This window comes from Rhynchophorus ferrugineus, unplaced genomic scaffold, assembly GCF_030347505.1.
Source record: "Rhynchophorus ferrugineus isolate W39M unplaced genomic scaffold, kcgeb_rfMv2 rfM7, whole genome shotgun sequence".
NCBI lineage: Eukaryota > Metazoa > Arthropoda > Insecta > Coleoptera > Curculionidae > Rhynchophorus > Rhynchophorus ferrugineus.
This window is the reverse complement of record NW_027472586.1, coordinates 2,198,081-2,218,307: the sequence shown is the minus strand read 5'-3', so window position 1 is coordinate 2,218,307 and position 20,227 is coordinate 2,198,081. Positions and strand designations below refer to the sequence as shown.

The following is a 20,227-nucleotide window of genomic DNA, read 5'->3' as shown; positions in this document are numbered from 1 at the left end:
TGATAGAATAAGCCAAAATATATAACATAATCAACTGCGTATTGTGCGTTGCATATATACCCTGCAAAATCGAATCAAAATTCTATTTTGAGTTTTTTTATTTAAATCGATTATGCTCAGGGCTATAACACTAAATCTTCTTTCTGTTTATGGGGCTTTTATCTTACTACATTCGTAATTGAAGAAGGATATACGAATTAACCAATCAATTTAAGTGATGTTATTAATTCATTTCCTTATTATATCTGCGATAAATATATAAAAATATGGACCAGAATATGTTTATTTGATACAAAAAATTATCATTTTATGTACAGTTATTTTATTTGGATGTGAACGTGCATTTTATTTCCCGAAAATGGATATGAACAGCAAAATACTGTACGCTTTTCGCGGTTGGATAGGTTTTGTCGCTTTCATGGATCTGGGAATAACGGCGAAGAGCTTCATAGAGAAAAGGTCGTTTTTAACGAAAAGTATAATAGATTATAACGATGAGGAATTTACCACGTCCCGAATTCTTGGAATGTTTGCATTATTAAAAGCGCTAGTTTTGATTTACACCACACTTTACATACATTACAGGCCAGTAGTAGATTTGGGCAAATGGTCATTAGCAATAACAATAATGCTTTATTTTACCGAGACTATTTATTTTCGAGCCACTACTTTAAACCCTGCTGTTATTTTTCCTTGTATCCTCAACATAGTCACATTGTTTGGATTGTTTTATTTACCACATAAACTTGATATATGGGGGTTAAACTACAACACTGATGATGAGAATGTGCAGTTATTAAAGCATGGTACTGGTGGGAGACGACGAAAGAACTTCAAACATTAATTAAAAGTATTGAATTTCATCATTAATCAATTTTATTTATGAGATAAAAAATGAATGGTAAGTAAAATCAAATATTGGTGAAACTCTAAAAGAGCTTTTATTTTTTTTAGATTTCCAGTCATGTTAGAATTTAATTAGTTCAAAAATACTGGAGTTAGATTGTTTCAGAATAAACGTTTTGAAGTACACATATTTCATTTTTTTCCCCGTTTTTTTATATATATATATATTGCCGGAATATTGGGAAATAACTCTTATTAGACGTTAAAATTAAAAGAAGAGGGAAGTGAAGTTAGTCTCTATTATATAATATTTTTGACAGTCGTTAAGTTAGCGACCAGTTAGTGTCTTTTCTGTTGTATCTGCACGTGGAGTTGTCGTTGTCAGTTTTAATCTATGAAAATATTGTGTAGATTATAGTGATCATGGTAAGACCTTTTTTTTTAAGAAACTAACATTTACTTTATAACTAATTTTATTTATTTGAAACTTGTGTGTGTGTATGTATGTATGTTTATAAATATAACCTCACAATTTACCGCGTGCCTTCTGTAACAGGTCGCGCTTTTTGCTCTATTCGAGCATGCGGCAGGGTATGGCGTGTTTAAAGTACAGGAGTTCGAAGAAATCGGAATGCTGTTACCCCAAGTTGAAGCCGCCATAACAGACCTGCCCCGATTTAATAGTATCGTAAAGCTCGTCAGTTTTTCGCCTTTCAAGACGGCCGTTACTGCGTTGGAGAATATAAATGCAATCTCTGAAGGTATCATGCCTGAGGACCTACACAACTTTTTAGATTTGACTGTTCCTAAGAGTAAGAAAGTGACATTAGGTGTCAGTGATCCTAAATTAGCAGCTGCTATCACTGAAGCTTTGGGTATTCAATGTAGTCATATAGGTGCTGTACCTGAAATTATCAGAGGTAAAACATAAATTTTTATGTCCGGTACAAGTTTTTTAGTGTTTGTTTTCCAGGAATTAGGCATCATTTTCACAATTTAGTTAAAGGCTTCACTCTGAAGAGCTCTGGTATTGCTCAGTTAGGTCTTGGACATTCTTATTCCAGAGCCAAGATCAAGTTTAATGTTCACAGAGCGGATAACATGATTATCCAATCAATTGCTTTATTGGATCAATTGGATAAAGATATCAATACATTTTCTATGAGGATAAGGTAAGTTATATCACCCTACTTCTTTATGATGGCACATATTAGAGCTTTAACAGATTTCTTTCATGTTTGTTAAGGTGTCGGAATTGTGCAATAGAATTACCAAATTAAAATTATCAGACGTAGTTTATTATTATGTCTAAATTTATTGTGGAACAAGTTAATTTATAATCATGTGATAAATCATAAACAATACATGTTCTCTCGTAGAGAATGGTACTCATATCATTTCCCAGAATTAGTCAAAATTGTCCCAGAGAATTACACCTTTGCAAGACTAGCGAAATTTATAAAGAACCGCAAGGAATTATCTGAAGAATCACTGGAAGGACTAGAAGAGATCACAATGGATTCTGGTAAAGCACAGGCGATCTTAAGTGCATCAAGGTCAAGTATGGGCATGGATATCAGTCCTGTTGATCTGTTGAATATTGAGATGTTTGCTACTAGAGTTATATCATTATCGGATTATAGAAAACAGGTAAGTTTTGTTCATTGATAGGAGTGTTGGTTTTAATTAGTGTAATTATTACAGTTAGCAGAATATTTAAAAACAAAAATGTCTGATGTCGCCCCCAACCTGGCCCAACTGATTGGCGAACAAGTGGGAGCAAGATTAATAGCCCATGCAGGATCACTAACAAATCTAGCGAAATATCCCGCATCAACCGTACAGATTTTGGGTGCTGAAAAAGCTCTGTTCAGGGCTTTGAAAACGAGAGGTGAGGAATGGTTTTTTGTGTTAAAATTTAACGGTTGAAGGTGATGATATTTGGAGAAGTTGTTTTAAGGCACATATTAGAGCTTTATCAAAACTTTTGGTGTTTGATTGAGTGTCGGAATTGTGCGAAATTATATCCAAACTTGGTTTTTTTGTAGTTTAATGTTTTATTAAGCTTGTATAAATTGGGTTTGGTATATTTTATTAAAATTTTAGGTGGGTATGAGAGTGGAAAATGAAAATATGGTCATCTGATTATGGTAGCTCTGATGGCTGATGTTGGATAAATCAAATCAGAGGAAATCAAGGAGTCGGTGGTTACATGACGTCATTTCTATGTAAATGTTACTATTCACTATTTTCCCATATGCCATTTGCATTAATTTTACATTGAAGTGATGCCATCCACTATTGTTCAGTTTGTCCATTACGATTTGTGCTCTTTTTTTTAGTCAGTAGGATTGAACTGTTTTTTTTTGTCTATGTTGGGGATTTGTGTTTCTTATGAACCTGAATGCATATTCCATTTTTGTTTCCAGGAAATACACCAAAATATGGTCTACTGTTCCACACCACGTTCATCGGACGAGCTGGGACGAAGAACAAGGGTCGAATATCCCGATATCTGGCCAACAAGTGTTCGATCGCTTCCAGGATCGATTGTTTCACCGAAATCCCCAATCAGATATTTGGCGAGAAATTAAGACAGCAAGTACGCGATAGAACAGACATTGATTAACATAAATCTGACAAAATATCTCATCCCTAGGTCGAGGACCGTCTTAAATTTTACGAAACCGGCGAGGCCCCCAAGAAAAACATTGAAGTCATGCAGGAAGCCATTCAGGAAGTGCAGCAATTCATTTCCGCGACAGAGAAAAAGAAGAAAAAGAAAAAGAAGGTAATGGGATACATAAAGAACATAAACAAAAGTACCGTGATAGTGTGTCTAAGCTAACTTGATCAGAAACCTTTTGTAGTCTTTTGTTTTGTTAGTTAATAATTTTTTTTATATTAACAGAGAACAGCCTCCGAAGCATTGAACGACAGCGAGCTGAACCAGAGTAATGGCATCCAGGAGAATGACGGAGCGGAGCAACCACCCAAAAAGAAGAAAAAGAAGAAAAGCGAATCTGAATCCGCAAATAACACCTTAAACGAGAGCCTTGGAAACGGTAAGTTTTTCCTTTTGTTTTCTGCTCGCCCAGCTGACAAATGCTTTCTCTCAGGTACGAGTGATGCTGGTGGGGAGACTCCTAAAAAGAAAAAGAAGAAGAAGAAGGCACAAGAGACGGATTAGGGACGACGCTTGAAGGAAATTGTTTTGTATCGATTGACGTTACGTATTTGTATTAATTTTTAGTCCGGAAGAGTTATTTTTTAGGGAAATAATGATGTCCCATTCGAATTTCCAACTTGTGCAAGGTATTTTCTTGTTTTTGTGTATGTACATTTATTTTTTAATGTACCCAGACAGATTATATGTGTAATAAAAGTTTTATATAAAAAGAATATTGAGGATCATTTTTAAAGATAATTTTTTTCTAAACAAATTCTTATGACCATTAAACTTGTATATATGTAGGTATACTTACGTTTTTATATATCAGTAAATAAATATTCCAGATCCGGGTGTGACGTTGATGCTTTTTTAAATATATATATTTCATTTATATTTTCTCCTCGTTTTATTACAGGACGTAATTTATTTTATCGTTAGCCCCATAAACACCGTTAATTTTCACCGTCATAAAGACATATATAGCGAAATATTCTTATCTAGTATTACCTCAGTTATCATACAGTTTCTTATTATAGTTCCTTTATTAATTCTCAGATCCCATAACACTTGTAAACACACGATTAACTGCAATCTTTCTCAGATGATCCAATATAATCTAGGAAAATTAAACTAGTCATTTTTTTTCAAATATTTTCGTTCTCTGAACGCAAAACCAAATTGTTATAAACAAAATTAAATACTATTTGGTTTTATAATAATTATGACACTGTCAAAACATCTAAAACAAGTATTTCAAAACAAATAAAACACTGTCAACATGTAAACAGGCAAATCGCAACTATCGTTGAGATAACTCCATTATTGAACTGAGAAAACTGTCGTCTTAAAAAGTTAGATAATTATGACATTGATTGTCAAACGCCTTCTGAAACAATACTGTCAATTCCTAACGTAGTAAATTCATATTATTTTTGATGTAACTTAATGTACGACAATTCAGATGACATAAAAAGTAGATAGCCATAAGCACGTTTATTTACTTATATTACTATTCGGCTTTTTGTAAAATGAAATAAAACTAGGGTTTGTACTTGTTTGTGTTATAATTAATGTCATTGATTGTCAGGAGGAAAAAAAAGCTAAGACAAACGTCTTCCGAAACAAACAATACGTATTAATATTAGGATGAGAGTTGTGGGAAATTGAACAAAAATTTAATTTAGAAATATAGTTTTATTCAATGTTGTAATAAAAACTTAACAAGAGTTACTTATAAATGTTGTTTAATATTGCTATGTCTATTTAATTACAGGAAGTTACCGGTAATTCCCACGTCTTATTTGTACAATTACCATCTCGAAAAAAAGCTAAAACAGATACAATAAAAACTCCAAAGGAATATCTATAAAAGAGTTACCCAGCACCGAATTGTAAATAATGAGCATTGAGAAAACTAACTTAATATTTACAGGAAAGTAATATGTGCACGTATTTAAAATATAATTTTAAAAGCCGGTTATCGTTAAAATGTAAAATACAGTAAAACGCTTGGAGGGGAGGAAACACCACGTAATACTTATCCAATAGCTGCTGTTTTAAACATTGTTCACATCAAATACAGGACATTTTTGAGTCTGATGATATGTTCCGAAACAAAAATACTTTTTTCTTGGGTCATATACAATGGAAACGTATCATTTTTTACATATCTATTTTTCGCTATCTAATAACAGAAAATGTTCCATAATTATTAGTCTCGACCTAAACTTTAATACATATTGATTTAATCGATCCGTATCGCGGATCATTTGAAACTGGCGAAGAACTGCGGTGGAGTTTGTTGTTGTTGCACGCGTCCTTGGAGGTTGTTGAACGCCAGGTTCGAGCCGAAGTTGGGCGTCGCGACGCCGACGGCTTTCGGATGGTTTACGGGCGACGTGGGGTTGCTAGCGAGCTGGTTCATGCTGGGCGAGGGCGTCGCCTTCGGTTTGGTGAGCATGAGGTTGTCCAGGTCGATGTTCACGTTGCCGGAGTTCGCCCAGGTCGAGCCCAGCGGCTGGCTCTTGTTGATCAATTGGGCGGCGGTGGTCGAAGCGATGCTGTTCGAGTCGGAAGACATTGGCTGTAGCAACTGGACGGGGGTCGGACTGAGCATGTTCCCTAAAAATATATACGACGATCATTGGGCGTCTACAGGTACAAGACGTTCGATAATATTTTAGTTATTGGGTTTTAAAAGTGTAAATTGACTTGTTTTTTGAAAATTACATCGTCAAAAGATCCTCCAGACAAGTGGTGGCTAGTTATGGAGAATCATAAACATATTCGGTAAACTTCGGTAGTTTCCGTCTGATTGTGCGATGTTGCCATTTACGAGCAATCGAGTTGTTGGATTTTAGATTTCACCCTGGCCTTGATCGAAGCTCTATTTTGTAAGGTTAAGAATTGTTTATAGTTTATTTGTTTTTGTAATGTTCGTATTTTGATTATAAATGATAGGCAGTACTGAATAAATCATCGATTTGTGAATATTGTCAAAAAAGCTATTACAAAACTATTAATTTGAACAGACTATGAGGATATTCTATGCAGATGTGTATTCACTCATTTTAATTTTGCAAATTGGATTCAATTGTATAGCGAATTCTTCATATTTTAGGCATAGTTGACCTTGCAACAGTAAAACTACAGATAAATATGACTCTATGTTCTTGTGACTCTATGTGGGTATATCTTATCAGAATCACAGCTCGTTGATCATATAGTCAATCTACAGCATTAAAATTGAACAAGAAACATTAAAGTTTGACTCAGTTGAGAATTTTTAAGGTTGGGGGTTCCTATTTTGGTAAAAATATTGCTATTTCCAAATTTGAGCGTTTTTAATACGAATATATTAATAAAATATGATTATGCCAAAAATTCACATAGATGATATATTGGAAACACGAACTAATTTAAGTAGTGGCAATTTGAAAATATTAGATTTGTTTACTCATAAAGATTTATGTATGATTCAGCAAGTAAAGTAGTGTTGAAGCATGGGTAAATGAGGTCAAAAATACAAGATGCGTGTTATATATGCCACGATCTTAGATTTTGAGTACCTACCCTACTTATATCACTACATAGTATAAAACAAAGTCGCCTTTTCTGTCCCTATATCCCTATGTGCGCTTAAATCTTTAAAACTACGCAACGGATTTTGATGCGGTTTTTTTCAATAGATAGAGTGATTCAAGAGGAAGGTTTATATGTATAATACATGCATAATATACTAAGGCAACATTGCTAATTTTAGAGGTTTCTAACGTGATGTCGTAAATTAACCTATTTTTTTTGGCTTATTTAGCAATTAGCAAAAACGCTGCCTAACCCTACGAGTTAGATCAAATTAATGTACTACAGTATTGTACACCATAAAAAGGTCTACAAAAAAGTCCGCGATGGTATATGTTTATCTTTTAGGGATAACCCACATTAACCATTTTTATTGTTTACTTTTTACGTGAGAAAATGGCTTATTTACGAAGCTATTTTAAGTAATACGGCATTAATCCTTATCGAATTAAGTACCTTAAATACAGTGTGCAATTAATATAGATCAATATGGTTCCTTACAGCATGTAAATTAAACAAATATTTTCGGAGATATTACAAATTTAAAATTTGCGTTTAAAAATGTGTAATGTAATAAAAATTGTATGAATTTAGATATTCCAAAGATAGCAGGAAATCTTCATAGTAAGTATAGGGGAAGAGGAATTGTTTTACTCCAAATTTAATGCGTGCAGGCCAAGGGCAGTAATGAATGAACCAAAAATACTGGATCGATTTTAATCATGTTTTCATTGAGTGACATAGGCATATATATTTTATGCCCGTGCAAAGTCGGAGCGGGCCGCTATGTTTTTATATACAACGTTCATATTTTTTCTGTAGTGTATTTAATTTAGTATCAGCATTGCACCCGTGCGAAGCCGGGGCGGGTCGCTAGTAAATAAATAAAGCAGATTTTATGATAATCACAATAAATGGAGGACAATATGAAATGTTAAAAGAATATAGGCATGAATTTATAAGTATATATCCTATACACAGTCTTAATACATATCAATTTGAATTGCATTAATTGCTTTTGTTGAATAAATTGAGAGAAATATGTTTATAAAACGTTAAATAACCTAAACATAATATATAAGCTTAAAATAAAAGACAGTAAAATTTTAATTATATACTTTGTTATTGTTGTGTTTATGTATTGATAAATGATTTTTTTCACCCACTTTATTAATTAGCACTACTCTAGTTAAAGAGAGACAGAATGAAGTCTGATGCGTCCGAATATGTCACCAAATCGGTCTATAAAATTCGATGTGTTGGTACTGGACGACACCGTTGTCATATATCAACGTAAATATAATAAAACAACTTTAACCAACGATCTATTGTGGCTGTTTAACTAACTGTAATTTAAGTCCTTCAACAAATATGCATTAGATGGACTATAATGTTGAAATTTACGTTAATATTTCATTTACGTTATATTTTGTTGTCAGTCAACATAAACGCAAACATAAATTTGGTGCGGCAACGCTGCATCATACATTTCGATGACGAGATTGGCCGTTTTATTGGTAGGACTATAGAGTTTATAAATGGATAGACACGTCCGATTCGGTGCGGCAACGTCATACATTCCGATGAAGAGCATCGGCTGTTTTACTGGATAGACTATATGTTTAAACCGAGGGAATGAAAACTGGCCAAATCAGGTATACTATGTCCAACTTGAAAACAATTATTTAAACAAAACACACACAGGCATTTAAAAAAGGCGGATTACTTTTTTACGGATCTAATATTAGTAATAAACTGTGGCTATTTCATTAAGGCCGAAATTAAAGATTCAAATTAATCTCTTGTATCTCTGGTTGTCTACCAAACCGAATTTTCGTTAGTAAGTTGAGTCCTTGAGGAAACTACTTTAAATAGTGCAAAAATCAATGAGGAAGGAAGGTATATAAAATGTAATACCATAGCATCTGATAAATATTTTTATTGTAAACTATTTTACTTCCTACAGAGAGAAAAAGGCTTATAATCGACGCTTATTATATCATTCTAATGAATAAAAACAAACCTGAACGGATACGTACAAACTACCACTATATCTAACTCAACAATTCATTCGTCCACGTCATTTTTTAAGACGTGTTCGATGGCTGCTATAGTACAAGCAGCCAGGTGCCTTACTTCGAGATTCGGGTCCCCTCTGTGGGCGTTGGGATTCAATAACTCCGTCAGCCAGAGCCTTATCTCGAACAGCTCGTTCATGAAATTATCGATCAGCATGAAATCGGGTACCACCGTCACCACCGACCCAATCAGATGCAGCACGGAGGCCTTGACCTTGGGGTCCTTGTGGTACCTCATGAACCAGGAGAAATGCAAACTCTCCTTCGCCATCCGGTGGACGACGTTGCAGTTCTCCGAACAGAACATGATTATGGCCAGGGTATCGATGAAGTGGATGAGCAACATGAAGTCGTCGCTGTCCTTCACGAGTTGCTGCGATAGTAGTTTGTTTTGGTTGTATCCGTAAAGCAGGGGGAAGAAGAAATAACCGGCAACGTCCGCGAATCGGTTCTTTTGTTCCAATTTCACGGCCTTGTGAGTGTGGAAGTACCTCGTCTTGCTCTCCAGTCGTTTCCTGATCACTTCCGACGCTTCTTTCGCGTTTGTTCGTAAAGTCGATTTCTGTTCGGGTTCTTTAGTTTTATTTACCGGTTTTATTTCCGACAAGCACTTGGCGGATTGACGCAATATGTCCAGCATCATCAATCTGTGCACCAGCGAGTACTTTCCGACATCAGCGTGTACCTCTTTGCACAAATACTCGGCATATATGGACGGATAGACGCAGGTAATAGCGACACAACCGCGAAACACCAATTCCTCGAAGTTATCCACGTAATATTTACAGTCCAGGTTGATGAGGATCTCCAGGATTTCTAGACCGATCTTGGCGTCGTCGTTGGGCAATTGTTCGCTGACGAGGGACTCGGCGTGTTGCAGTGTCAAGGCGAAGACGTCCGGATCCTCGGTTTCGACGAGGTTATCGCGAAGGTCCCTCAGGTAGGCAGGCGGTTCCTTGCCGGGAACCGGAACGTCGTTCGACAGGTCGTACGGTTCCAGGTCGTCGTCCGAATCGATTTGGAAGTCGTTATCTATGATGGTGATGCCGTAATCTTTGACTTTCACGGGATCTAGGATGACGAGCTCGTTCTCCCTCACTGGGGCTCGCTTGATTCTCAGTTTCCTTTGAGGGGGGTCGTATTGTTGTTCCGCGTCCGCCTTGTTGCTCAGTAGGGTTAAGATATCCTGGACGTTGTCGGGGATATCAGAACTTTTCATGTACAAAGATGGAAAATCCAGATCGATGAAGTACTGGAGGTCGTTGACGGCCTTGAGGCAATCAGGTTTCAGGTTATCGTACTCGAATTTCAACTCGTTTTCGTCATTCTTCTCATCATCCTCCTTCGAGAGACACCTGGCGATATATTCCCCGGTTTTCATCCCGGAATATCTCAACACCGGCACCGTGCACTCCAAATGCACCGATATACCCTTCCGGAAACTATCCCTGATCTGCTTACGCTCGGTCTCGGTGAATCCGAAGTGACACCCGCAATTCACAAGGGCAACTATGTACTTCGATATCAACAAGTGATGCTCCACGCTCGTCCGCTTGATAGCCGGCTTGTCGGCCCAAATCCGCAGCAAATTCAGTAGCAGAGCCTCCAGATACTTGTGGGTGCCACTGTCGAGATATACCACCAGATTCGGGACCAAATATTCGTGATTAGTTTCCGGGTACGTCAGTAAAGGGATCTTCGTGCATAAACAGTACCTCCAGTTGTCTGTGTTGATCAGGTCCTTGTCCAGGATGTTCTTGATGAAGTACTTCCGGGGATCCACCCTGGTTAAAAAGAGCTTGGCCAGAATCTCCGTACCGGCCTTATCGAGAAGCTCAAATATCTTATTAAATATCCGCCTGTATACCGGACACTTATCCGATTGCTTGTTAGTCAACTGTGCTACGATATCAACGAAGTGATTCAGAGCTTCACAGTTATTCCGGTCGTTAAAATGAATGGAGATTTTAGACAAGACATAAGCTAGATTCCCAAAGTTGAAATTACTCAAAAACTTGGGCTCTTTAAACACGACTAAAACGATAAATTCCACTGCCTTCAAGAAATTATACATAAGCAAATTTGAGTAGTTTTTATTCACGAATAAATCCGGTGTATCCCTCTCCAAGACATTCGAGATTCTGTTAGGCAGAGAGATCAGAAGCCTCACGATAATCTGCCACGAGCTTTCATCGGCGTCCTTATAACTATTCATGACCATATCGACAAATAAACCGTCGCCTAGCAACACAGTTTCCAGGCAACCCACGATACAACTAACATTAGCGCCCGCGTTGATCTTATCCCGCAGAGTCAGCAGCGTTATCTCGAAAAAATCGGGGTCTTCCACGGTGAAGACCTTGACCACGCCGTCGTACATTCGACCCTGCTGAAACGGAAAACTGTGATCGAACAAGTTGATCAGCTCGATCAGCAGGATTTTGAAATGATTCTCCGCGTAATCCCGATACTCTATTTCGTCAACCAGCATCAGTTTTTGGGCGTTATTAACGGGGAACTGCGTGACTACGTCGTCCAGGATATCGAGAATGTTATCGATGTCCGCTTGAGATGATATTTTACTGATGCGCCTCAGCCGTTCCACCGTTTTAACGGTAGTGTCTTCCAGTTGAGCCTGTACGGTTGTTTTCTTCCGGCTCCCGCTGCGATAACTATTCGTGTTCGATTTAGTTTCATCTGCAAGGGGAAATCTCAATGAGTTTCCCGAATATCGTCCGTCGATCAAGCATTGTTTCAGATTTTCAAGACAGTATAATGGTATTTTTTTGGTTCGGTTTAATGAATACAGGATAGAACACCCAGTAGGTTGTTCCATAAGACTTGTGTTCGAGTCGATTACGAGAAGTCTTGGGTAACAATAGAATATACACACAAAAATAATTAAAATGATTCGTCACTATACAGGAGACTTGGATCTACAGAAGTCCCTAGCAAAAAAACAGTAAATACTGTAAAGATCGATTCAATGTGGAATCTATACGTTAAAAAATCATACTTAAGTAGCCAATAATGTCCAGAAAGTATCTATACATCTATACTTCCACCAGCTATTAAAAGAATAACTCCAAAACGATTTTTCATTTTTTATTGAAAAAATGGATTAGACAATGTGCATTGAATTTTGTTAAAAAATAGTTATAAATTGCAAACAAAGCTTAGAAATATTTAATGTCGTTAAAACAAAAGAAGAAGGCATTGAAGATAGCCCGAGCATAGTCCAGCACATTAACAACCAACAAAAACGTAAGCCTCGACAGCCATGGCCTGCTATGATTATTTCTCTAGAAACGTTATTAAAATAGATTGGAGCAAAGGTGGATTGGGGACCAAGCAAATGAAATAAAAAAAATGAAAAATCCTGTTACTTTGTCTGAACACACCTCCTTTATTGAAATAATGAAACGGTAAAAGGATTTTTGTGATCGAACTAGAACAAATATTACAGAACAACCTACTATATGATAAAAACAGAGATTAGATAAATGGAAAAAAATGTCAATATCTATGGATAACATCATCAACTAAATGTTTGATACGCATCTATAGGAGACGATAAAATATATTTTCAATTAAAAGATGTCCTAATACCACAGAGAAATAGAGATTTAACTTTACAGAAAATTTTGTGGAAATGTTTCGCGACGTCCAACATCTAGATGACGCTCCATTCCTGGATGGTCGATTATAACCCCCATCTAGATACTGGACGTAGCGAAACTTTTCTCCAGTGATCCCTATCCAGTTTTCTCTCTATTACTCTATGCCTAATACTAATCAGATGTTAATATAAATACTCCTCTTATCCCATATCCATCAAGGTCACGTTAGACTAATCTGACTCGACTTACCATCGAAATTATCCAGTAGACCTTGGCCGCCCGTCAATCCGAAGTTAATGTTATTGTTATTGCCGTTACCCACGGCCGGTTTGGGCTGTATGCTCAAGCCGCCGAAGTCTTTCAAGTCGCCGAGTAAATCCTCGTTATTCTTTGAAGCGATCTGGATAGGATTTTGTGCGGTGGCAGTCTCGAGTCCCAGGCCGAGCAAGTTCCCGCCCATCAGCGCGTTGTTTTGTACGGGCGGCCCTCCCAGCAGGTTCGCGGGTTGAGTTTGAGCGACGTTGTTGGCGGACATCAGAAGGTTCTGGTTCGGCACGCCCATGGTAGGGGGGATGACGTTCGGCAGCACCGTGGGCGTGGTGGGAGACGTGAGCAAACTAGACGGGGTCGTGCTGAAACAGATTTTCGATGTTAACACATTGATCGGTCGGATTATCGCGGTTGCGAACCGAACTCCCTGTGCTCATGCGGGGATTCTCCAGAACTAGACTCTCGTTTTATCACGTACCTGCTCGAAGTAGAAAACGCGGAACTGAAATCGGCGAAATCGTCCTCCGTCTTGGTACTAGGAGCGACCGTTTTGGCGGTACCGCTGAAGACGGCCTCGAAGTCTCCGAAATCGTTCGTGACGATCGGCTCGGCCTTCTCGCCGGCCCTGGGATCAAAGTCGTCGAACAGATCGGCGTTGCCGCCGCCGCTGGGCGGCCTGGGAAGGGGACTTTGCGTCAGGTCTCGTCCGAAATTCGCGGCTGCCCCCAAATCAACCTGTAATGCCACAAAATCGACAAGTTAGTAAAATCCCGGCCCTGAAACAACGCCGAAAAGTAGACATCTTCACGCAATAATAGCTCCTTGCCACTTATTCATTAAAAATTCAAGTATACAACCGCGGTATTCACCTGATTTCACACTGTCAGACTTTTGAATATACTGTAAACCAGAGAAATCTGATCGAAGATAGATGCAAACATTGTAACCAACATTGTTATTTTTCAAGGAATTTTTTTTTGGTTTCTAGTTTGGGTAACATTCAAGATGTCAAAATTCCACTGCAATCTGATGTTTGGTCCAAAAGTTACGGTGGTTCTAGCGAAATAGCTTCTGTGTTTTCGGAACAATACATGAGTCGACGTAAGTCGATGAAAACAACGGTATCCGAATCCGGTACAAATGATTGCCATCCGTCGTATAGTCCCGATCTAGCCCCCAGCGATGGCAGACCTCAATAGAAAGCTTCATGAAAACAATGATAGAACTGATCGAATCGATTTGTCACACATCGTATAGTCCAGATTTGGAACGCAGCGATAGCAGGCCTCAAAAGAACGCTCGATGAAGGCGGCGATAGAATAGCTTTTGTTGTCCGTGGCATAGTCCAAGATCTGGCCCCCCGCGATTGCAGGCCTCGAAAGAATGCTCAAACGAAGAAGTTATTGAAGTTGAGACTTATTTTAAGAACAAAAACAAACGAATTCGCTGGAGTTAATGAATTACGGACCAATATTGCCGCATTACGAAACGAACATTATGTTCACCATCATGACAAGGACACTCGTTTAGTTAAACAATAACAATATTAAAGGATAACCATGTATAGTTTATAGGCTTGTTGACGATCATATTTGGAGCTAAGAAACTTACTGGGTGTCAATTATTTAAATCGTTTGTGTATGAATTGCTCGTTATTTATAATTAATTACTTCAGAATTCGTCAGTAATATTTTTGGAACACTGATTTTTACTGTACCAATGAACATTCTCGAACACCAGAGGTTTATTAAAAAGTGCGGTATATCCATGCAACATTATTACGACAAAATAGATTCAAAAAAAAAAATGGTGCTGTGTACATTAAAAATGCTTTATAATAATCTGCTGTACAGAAACGATCGAATTGGTTCCGGTAATTTTGGTATGAAAGACGAATCACCATGTCATCTACCAACTACCGAAGAGGTTTATAATATTCTGAAATAAAATAATCATATATGTGACATTCATATGATAAATTGACCACGAAAAATATATGATAACTGGAAATGACAAAGGTACAATTGACTGCTATGAATGAGCACATTTCCTTGGCCTGTCACCCTATAACCCAAACACCTTTCCACTCGCATTAGAATGTTAAAGAATCCTGCGATAATTACAGAATCATCATGACAGCTCCAACGAACTCACTGATATCGATAAACGGACTTACACTGCGGATTTATAGTAAAACAATTGGTAATAACAAAACAATGTTGGTCTAATTTGTCAATCAGTAACGTATGAAATGAAACGTGTAATAGTAATAACCTTGGTCTGTAATAGTTATGGTTCAATGCAACTACACAAAATCAAGTTACATGGTTTAGAGGACAATCGAAAAGCGAAATAATTTTTTTTTGTAACGAAACAAGTGAAGAACGGAATATACTATAAATTGAAAATATATGGGAAAATTAAAAAGGAAGAAATTCATTTATTTCATTTTATGGCTAAGCAATGTTATAACAATAATAATTACTGCGAGTTGTTGATTGTTTATATTTCATGGAACTTTTTAGGTCATTTCTCTGTCTTGAATGGTATTTTACCTGACATTCATTATGGTTTCTCTTTAATTGAAAGCCATTTAAGATTTAACTAAAAACGCCCAAAATAAGTTTGAAAGCAATGAATTGCAACATTGTTGACCATAAAAGCTGCTTAAACTTTGAACGATTTGTGAAGGAACCAAAATTAAAGAAAATGACACTATCATGAACTGATTGAGCGAAACCATGAGAAAAATAAAAATTACTATCTAATATGTTAAATTATGATCATAATTATTGTAAGGAAAATCGAATTACCTTTTTGAGCGGTTTTTGAACTCTTTTTGGTGATGCTGTTATGTTAGAGCTTAAGTTTAAGTTGACTCTCTTCTCCGTGTACTGCGAGGCAGACGTGGGACTGCCCGCTCTGCCCTCATCTTTGAATTTAATTGTGTTATTGTTTGATTTGCCTATGGAGAGCGCAAAATGTCAGTACACGCGGTCGGATGCACGTAACAATATTACCATTTCTAGGTGAACCTTCCCCATCGCTATCGACGTTGTCCCTATCCTCGTCTTCCTCATAAGATTTGTCACGGTACCGATTGGTTGAGGAATCGTCCCATTCTTGGTCTACGAATTCGCTTCGAGTGTATGGTTTCTCATCCCAACGTTCGGAACCTATAACAAAACACACCGAACTTAGATTTGTTTATTATTTATTAACCCCATAATTTTCATTAACTTCGAATTATTTGAATAGAAATGGAAAAAGTGGCAAAATAACAACAGTTAAAAAATAACTCTGGGGTTAAGATAAACATATAATTTTTATAACAATAAATATAATCTCTGGAAAAAAATTAATCAGGAAAAAACCTCATATAATTAAAATTAATTAACTCAATTAAATACTTAGTCTATCCATCAGATTTGGTATCAAGTGATTTTCAATATTTCCAAACTTAAAAAGGGTGACTCAGCAGACAAGGGTTTAGGTCAAACAATATGAGGTCGTCGCCCAAAAAAATGTTTTAAAAAAACAAAAATTTCAAAAATTCAAAAATTTAAAACAATTTGCTTTCCATATTTTTCAAAAGAACCCCGTAACACCCGTAAATATAGAAAGTTTTTGTAAATACTGATCATCTATATTATTAAAATAATTATAAAAAGTTGCGATATATGTTTTAATGAATATTTTGAACTTGCTAAACTCGTATTAAAAAATAATATATATTGCAAAATACCAGGGGTTTTGCAAACTTTAAAGAAAAAGTTGAACATCACATTAACTATATCACTGAACACATCATCAAATCAAGACTAAAGCTATATTACTGTATTCATATATTTACTACAGAAAAAAGCAATTTATTTTAGGTATAAAATATAAGGATATATGAGGTTTATTAATTTATTGCATATTTGTAGAAAACCAACTATATATAAAGTAAAAATGTTATGATATTAACTAAAAATTGGTAATCACAGTATATACATAAAGATTAAATTCTGAGATAAGAATATCACTTGCACAATTGTTTTATTATGAAGATAATGTGTGTAATGATATACATATAAATTAAGTCTTACTTACCCCCAAATCTCATTCCGACCATATCAGAACTCATGCCAATATATTTGTCTTTATTTTTCTTAGCTTTTTTCCTCTCTTCTCTCAATCTATCATCATCTTGTATAAAGTCAATCAACTCTTTCACCTTATGACGAATATTTACACCCTGGTCTTTTCCATTCTCGTCAATAAATGTGTAATTCTCTAGTGATCTTAAGTCGTAAATGTGTTCCCTAGATGATGTAACTACTCTTTCAGACCCGTTTCGTACTAAATAATTTAAAACAAGTAAACCCTAAAATAAACAATGTTTAAATACTTGAATCAGTACATCCCAAACTACCAGTACTTTGTATGTACGTCGCCAGTGCTGCTTGCTATCCTGTAACATTCTTTTCCACAACATTGACATTACTTCTGGAAAATGCTCGTACGTAAATGTAGCATGAGCTAATTCTTGCATTAGAGCTCCGGTCGGTCCCCAAGCCTCATCATTAGTTGCCTCGCGAACCTTAGCTTCTATTTCTGTATAATTCATAACTACATTGGTCCTGGAAATTGATAGAGATATTAAAACATCTGTTGAGTGCACTTAAAAACACAAACTAACACTTTATCGGCGATTTCCCGTACTTTCCACAGACTGAAAAGGTTCTCCATGTTAATCTATACTGAGATCTATTGTTTACTAGTAAAAGTTACGAATCGAAAGTAATTTACAAGTTAAATTGCCAGGTAGCTAATGTGGCTAAAAAGGAGTAATGTTTGACAATTCGCATGACGTCGATTGAGTAACGTCAACTGCCAAAGTTAAATATTTTCATTGTGATAGATGGCGCCAAGCAAATAAGAATGTAATTTTCACAGGTTTCGATAATGACGATGAAGTTAAATAAATAAACGGTTTATTTAAATTATATTTAAAGAGGAATTTTTAGCCACGAAACAATATGCGTTAACTGATAGGGATATGTTCTATGTCTATTTGTTGTCACAGTTTTACTTAAATAAACGGAATTTTATTTTAGAAATGACAATAAAATAAGATAAACAAACAGGGCTTTTATATTGTTTTATATGAATATACAGTTACAATTAAAAGAGGGTGTATTTATTAGGAAAGTAACTAATCTTTATCTATAGTATTGTTGATTATTTGTCCACTGGTTTGTTCCTGCAGCATAATCATATTGTGGTGCTACCCTGGAAGATGCTGCTGCTGCTGTAGCCACATATTGCGCCGGAGTAGCTGATGGAGCGCCCGTATACGCTGGATAACTTTGAGCAGCCGGGCTGTATGAAGGTGGTGTTGTATAATATTGTGGTTGAGGCTGCGGAGGTGGAATATGCATAGGGGGTAGAGCTTGTCCATAAGTTGAAGCTTGTATACTCCCTATAAAACCCAACATTTTAATATTCCTCGTTTATCACAAATACCATAATATTAACCTTGAGAATATTGACCATAATAATTTTGAGAAGTTGATATGGGATCATGGACTACCGGGGCAGTTTCCTGAATAGGGACTGTGATGAGGTTTGTTCTTACACCTGAAGACTGAATCTGGGACGACCGACGTACCACAGCTGACGCGGGATTCGAACGTGGATCATTGATTATGTTAGGCTTCGATCGAATTGATGTTCTTTCTGGTTCAGGTGCAATAACCTAATAAAATGGATAAAATATTTGGCGAAATAGAATTTTCAACAGTACATTTTTCTTTCTATTTAGGACAATCCTTAAAGAGTCCTCAAAACACTTTCTGAAACAACAGACAAATTATATAAAAAATTGTTGTACCTCCATAGGTTGTGCAGCTGGTAGTTGTACAGCCATATTAGATACATGTCTGTGATTTATATGAGCCTGAAGGTCTCTCTGAGATAAATATGTTCTCCTACAACCAGAGGTCCCGTACCTGGAACCACCATGAGTGCACATAAAGACTGTTCCAAGTCCAGTTTGTTCCACTCTAGAAACTTTCTCTAAGCACCTTGGACACTGTTTTTGCTCTTTTTTACCACAAGCCAAACAAAATACATGTTTACAAGGAATCTACAAAAACAGCACTGTCTTATATAAACTTATAGCACAAATGTAGTTACTTGCCATTCTTCCATAAATCAGTATTGGCTTCAAACATTTATCACAACAGTGTATCATGGGATTTAAAACCTTTTCACCAATTAAACTAACTTTGTGGTCCCAGTTTAACCTAAGCATAGGCTCTGGCGGGCCTCTGTTAATTGTAGTAAATGTTGGAGCTTCTAACTGAGATATATCTGCTTCTAAGTCAACTGAAACCGATGATTACATATAGCATCATTTAAATTAATAAATATTGTTACATCATGAATACATTATTACATATAGAAGACATACTAGGGGGAGGTCCAGTTTCTTCAGCAACCTCAGTTGAGGTCTGAAGTTCCTCTCCAGATTCCTGAGAAGACACCTTATTTTCAACTTCTTCATCGCTTTCAATTACTTTTATGGCTTTTTTTCCACGCCCACGGCCCCTTCCACGTCCACGGCCTCGACCTCGTGCACCTCTACCTCTACCTCGGCCCCTTTTAGGCATTTCATCCATTTCTAAGCCAGGCAAATATGAATTAGAGGTGTACACAACATTATACAAACAATTTGAGGTTAAGTGTTAATGACAGCCATACACAAAAAATGACAACAGATATGTCTTAATTAGTGTTGTACGATTAAAAGGTCTATATCTATTATAACATTGTCGATAATACAAATCCAGAAAAAGAAATTCGATTCGATTCAATTATTTTAAGCTTATGAGTACGTTGTGCCTCTCTGTGTGTAATAAAATGTTGATAACATTCTTATAATTAGGTTATTGTAATATATGTAGTGTAATGATATTAAGCAATATATACATAATATATGGAATAAGTAAAGGAGTATGGTATGTTTCGTTTACTCGAATAGTATTGCTGTTAACAATCGAATAACTATTCCATTACATTTATTTCCATATTATTTCAAACAATATTTTCGATAAAATCGATTACTCTCAACACTATAATATATATATATATATATATATATATATATATAT

At 36.4% G+C, this 20,227-nt stretch overlaps 4 protein-coding genes across 4 annotated transcripts; 2 read left to right on the top strand and 2 right to left on the bottom strand.

Annotated features, from left to right (window-relative positions):
* The first annotated feature begins 214 nt into the window (after positions 1–214).
* On the top strand, positions 215–1,032 carry LOC143199860 (uncharacterized). Its single transcript, XM_076409976.1, has 2 exons — positions 215–901; positions 955–1,032. The coding sequence occupies exon 1, from the start codon at positions 359–361 to the stop codon at positions 842–844; it is 486 nt and encodes a 161-aa protein (XP_076266091.1). The 5' UTR covers positions 215–358; the 3' UTR covers positions 845–901; positions 955–1,032.
* Positions 1,033–1,139: 107 nt separating this feature from the next.
* Nop56 (Nop56 ribonucleoprotein) lies at positions 1,140–4,411 on the top strand. The gene is made up of 9 exons (XM_076409974.1): positions 1,140–1,272; positions 1,403–1,766; positions 1,820–2,018; positions 2,226–2,496; positions 2,551–2,737; positions 3,276–3,448; positions 3,506–3,637; positions 3,758–3,911; positions 3,966–4,411. Exons 1-9 carry the CDS (start codon positions 1,270–1,272, stop codon positions 4,034–4,036), a joined length of 1,554 nt encoding a protein of 517 aa, XP_076266089.1. The 5' UTR covers positions 1,140–1,269; the 3' UTR covers positions 4,037–4,411.
* A 4,612-nt stretch (positions 4,412–9,023) lies between these two features.
* On the bottom strand, positions 9,024–17,932 carry lqfR (clathrin interactor lqfR). The gene is made up of 8 exons (XM_076409973.1): positions 17,752–17,932; positions 17,491–17,692; positions 17,163–17,436; positions 16,088–16,243; positions 15,881–16,032; positions 13,546–13,802; positions 13,047–13,429; positions 9,024–11,874 (listed from the first exon to the last, which is right to left on the bottom strand). The coding sequence occupies exons 1-8, from the start codon at positions 17,799–17,801 to the stop codon at positions 9,167–9,169; spliced, it is 4,182 nt and encodes a 1,393-aa protein (XP_076266088.1). The 5' UTR covers positions 17,802–17,932; the 3' UTR covers positions 9,024–9,166.
* Positions 17,933–18,183: 251 nt separating this feature from the next.
* On the bottom strand, positions 18,184–19,815 carry Hakai (E3 ubiquitin-protein ligase Hakai). Its single transcript, XM_076410552.1, has 5 exons — positions 19,528–19,815; positions 19,255–19,442; positions 18,946–19,200; positions 18,591–18,810; positions 18,184–18,534 (listed from the first exon to the last, which is right to left on the bottom strand). The coding sequence occupies exons 1-5, from the start codon at positions 19,733–19,735 to the stop codon at positions 18,275–18,277; spliced, it is 1,131 nt and encodes a 376-aa protein (XP_076266667.1). The 5' UTR covers positions 19,736–19,815; the 3' UTR covers positions 18,184–18,274.
* Positions 19,816–20,227: the final 412 nt, after the last annotated feature.

Excerpts from the sequence above, each read along its gene's own strand:
- Nop56 (XM_076409974.1), top strand. Across the intron at positions 2,019-2,225 it reads ACATTTTCTATGAGGATAAG|AGAATGGTACTCATATCATT; the intron begins GTAAGTTATATC and ends GTTCTCTCGTAG. Across the intron at positions 2,738-3,275 it reads CAGGGCTTTGAAAACGAGAG|GAAATACACCAAAATATGGT; the intron begins GTGAGGAATGGT and ends TTTTGTTTCCAG.
- LOC143199860 (XM_076409976.1), top strand. The coding sequence starts at position 359 with ATGGATATGAACAGCAAAATACTGTACGCTTTTCGCGGTTGGATAGGT.
- lqfR (XM_076409973.1), bottom strand. The coding sequence starts at position 17,801 with ATGGAGAACCTTTTCAGTCTGTGGAAAGTACGGGAAATCGCCGATAAA. Across the intron at positions 16,033-16,087 it reads GGAAGGTTCACCTAGAAATG|GCAAATCAAACAATAACACA; the intron begins GTAATATTGTTA and ends CGCTCTCCATAG. Across the intron at positions 13,430-13,545 it reads GCGTTTTCTACTTCGAGCAG|CACGACCCCGTCTAGTTTGC; the intron begins GTACGTGATAAA and ends AATCTGTTTCAG.
- Hakai (XM_076410552.1), bottom strand. The coding sequence starts at position 19,735 with ATGGATGAAATGCCTAAAAGGGGCCGAGGTAGAGGTAGAGGTGCACGA. Across the intron at positions 19,443-19,527 it reads AGAAACTGGACCTCCCCCTA|TTGACTTAGAAGCAGATATA; the intron begins GTATGTCTTCTA and ends CATCGGTTTCAG. Across the intron at positions 19,201-19,254 it reads TACTGATTTATGGAAGAATG|ATTCCTTGTAAACATGTATT; the intron begins GCAAGTAACTAC and ends CTGTTTTTGTAG.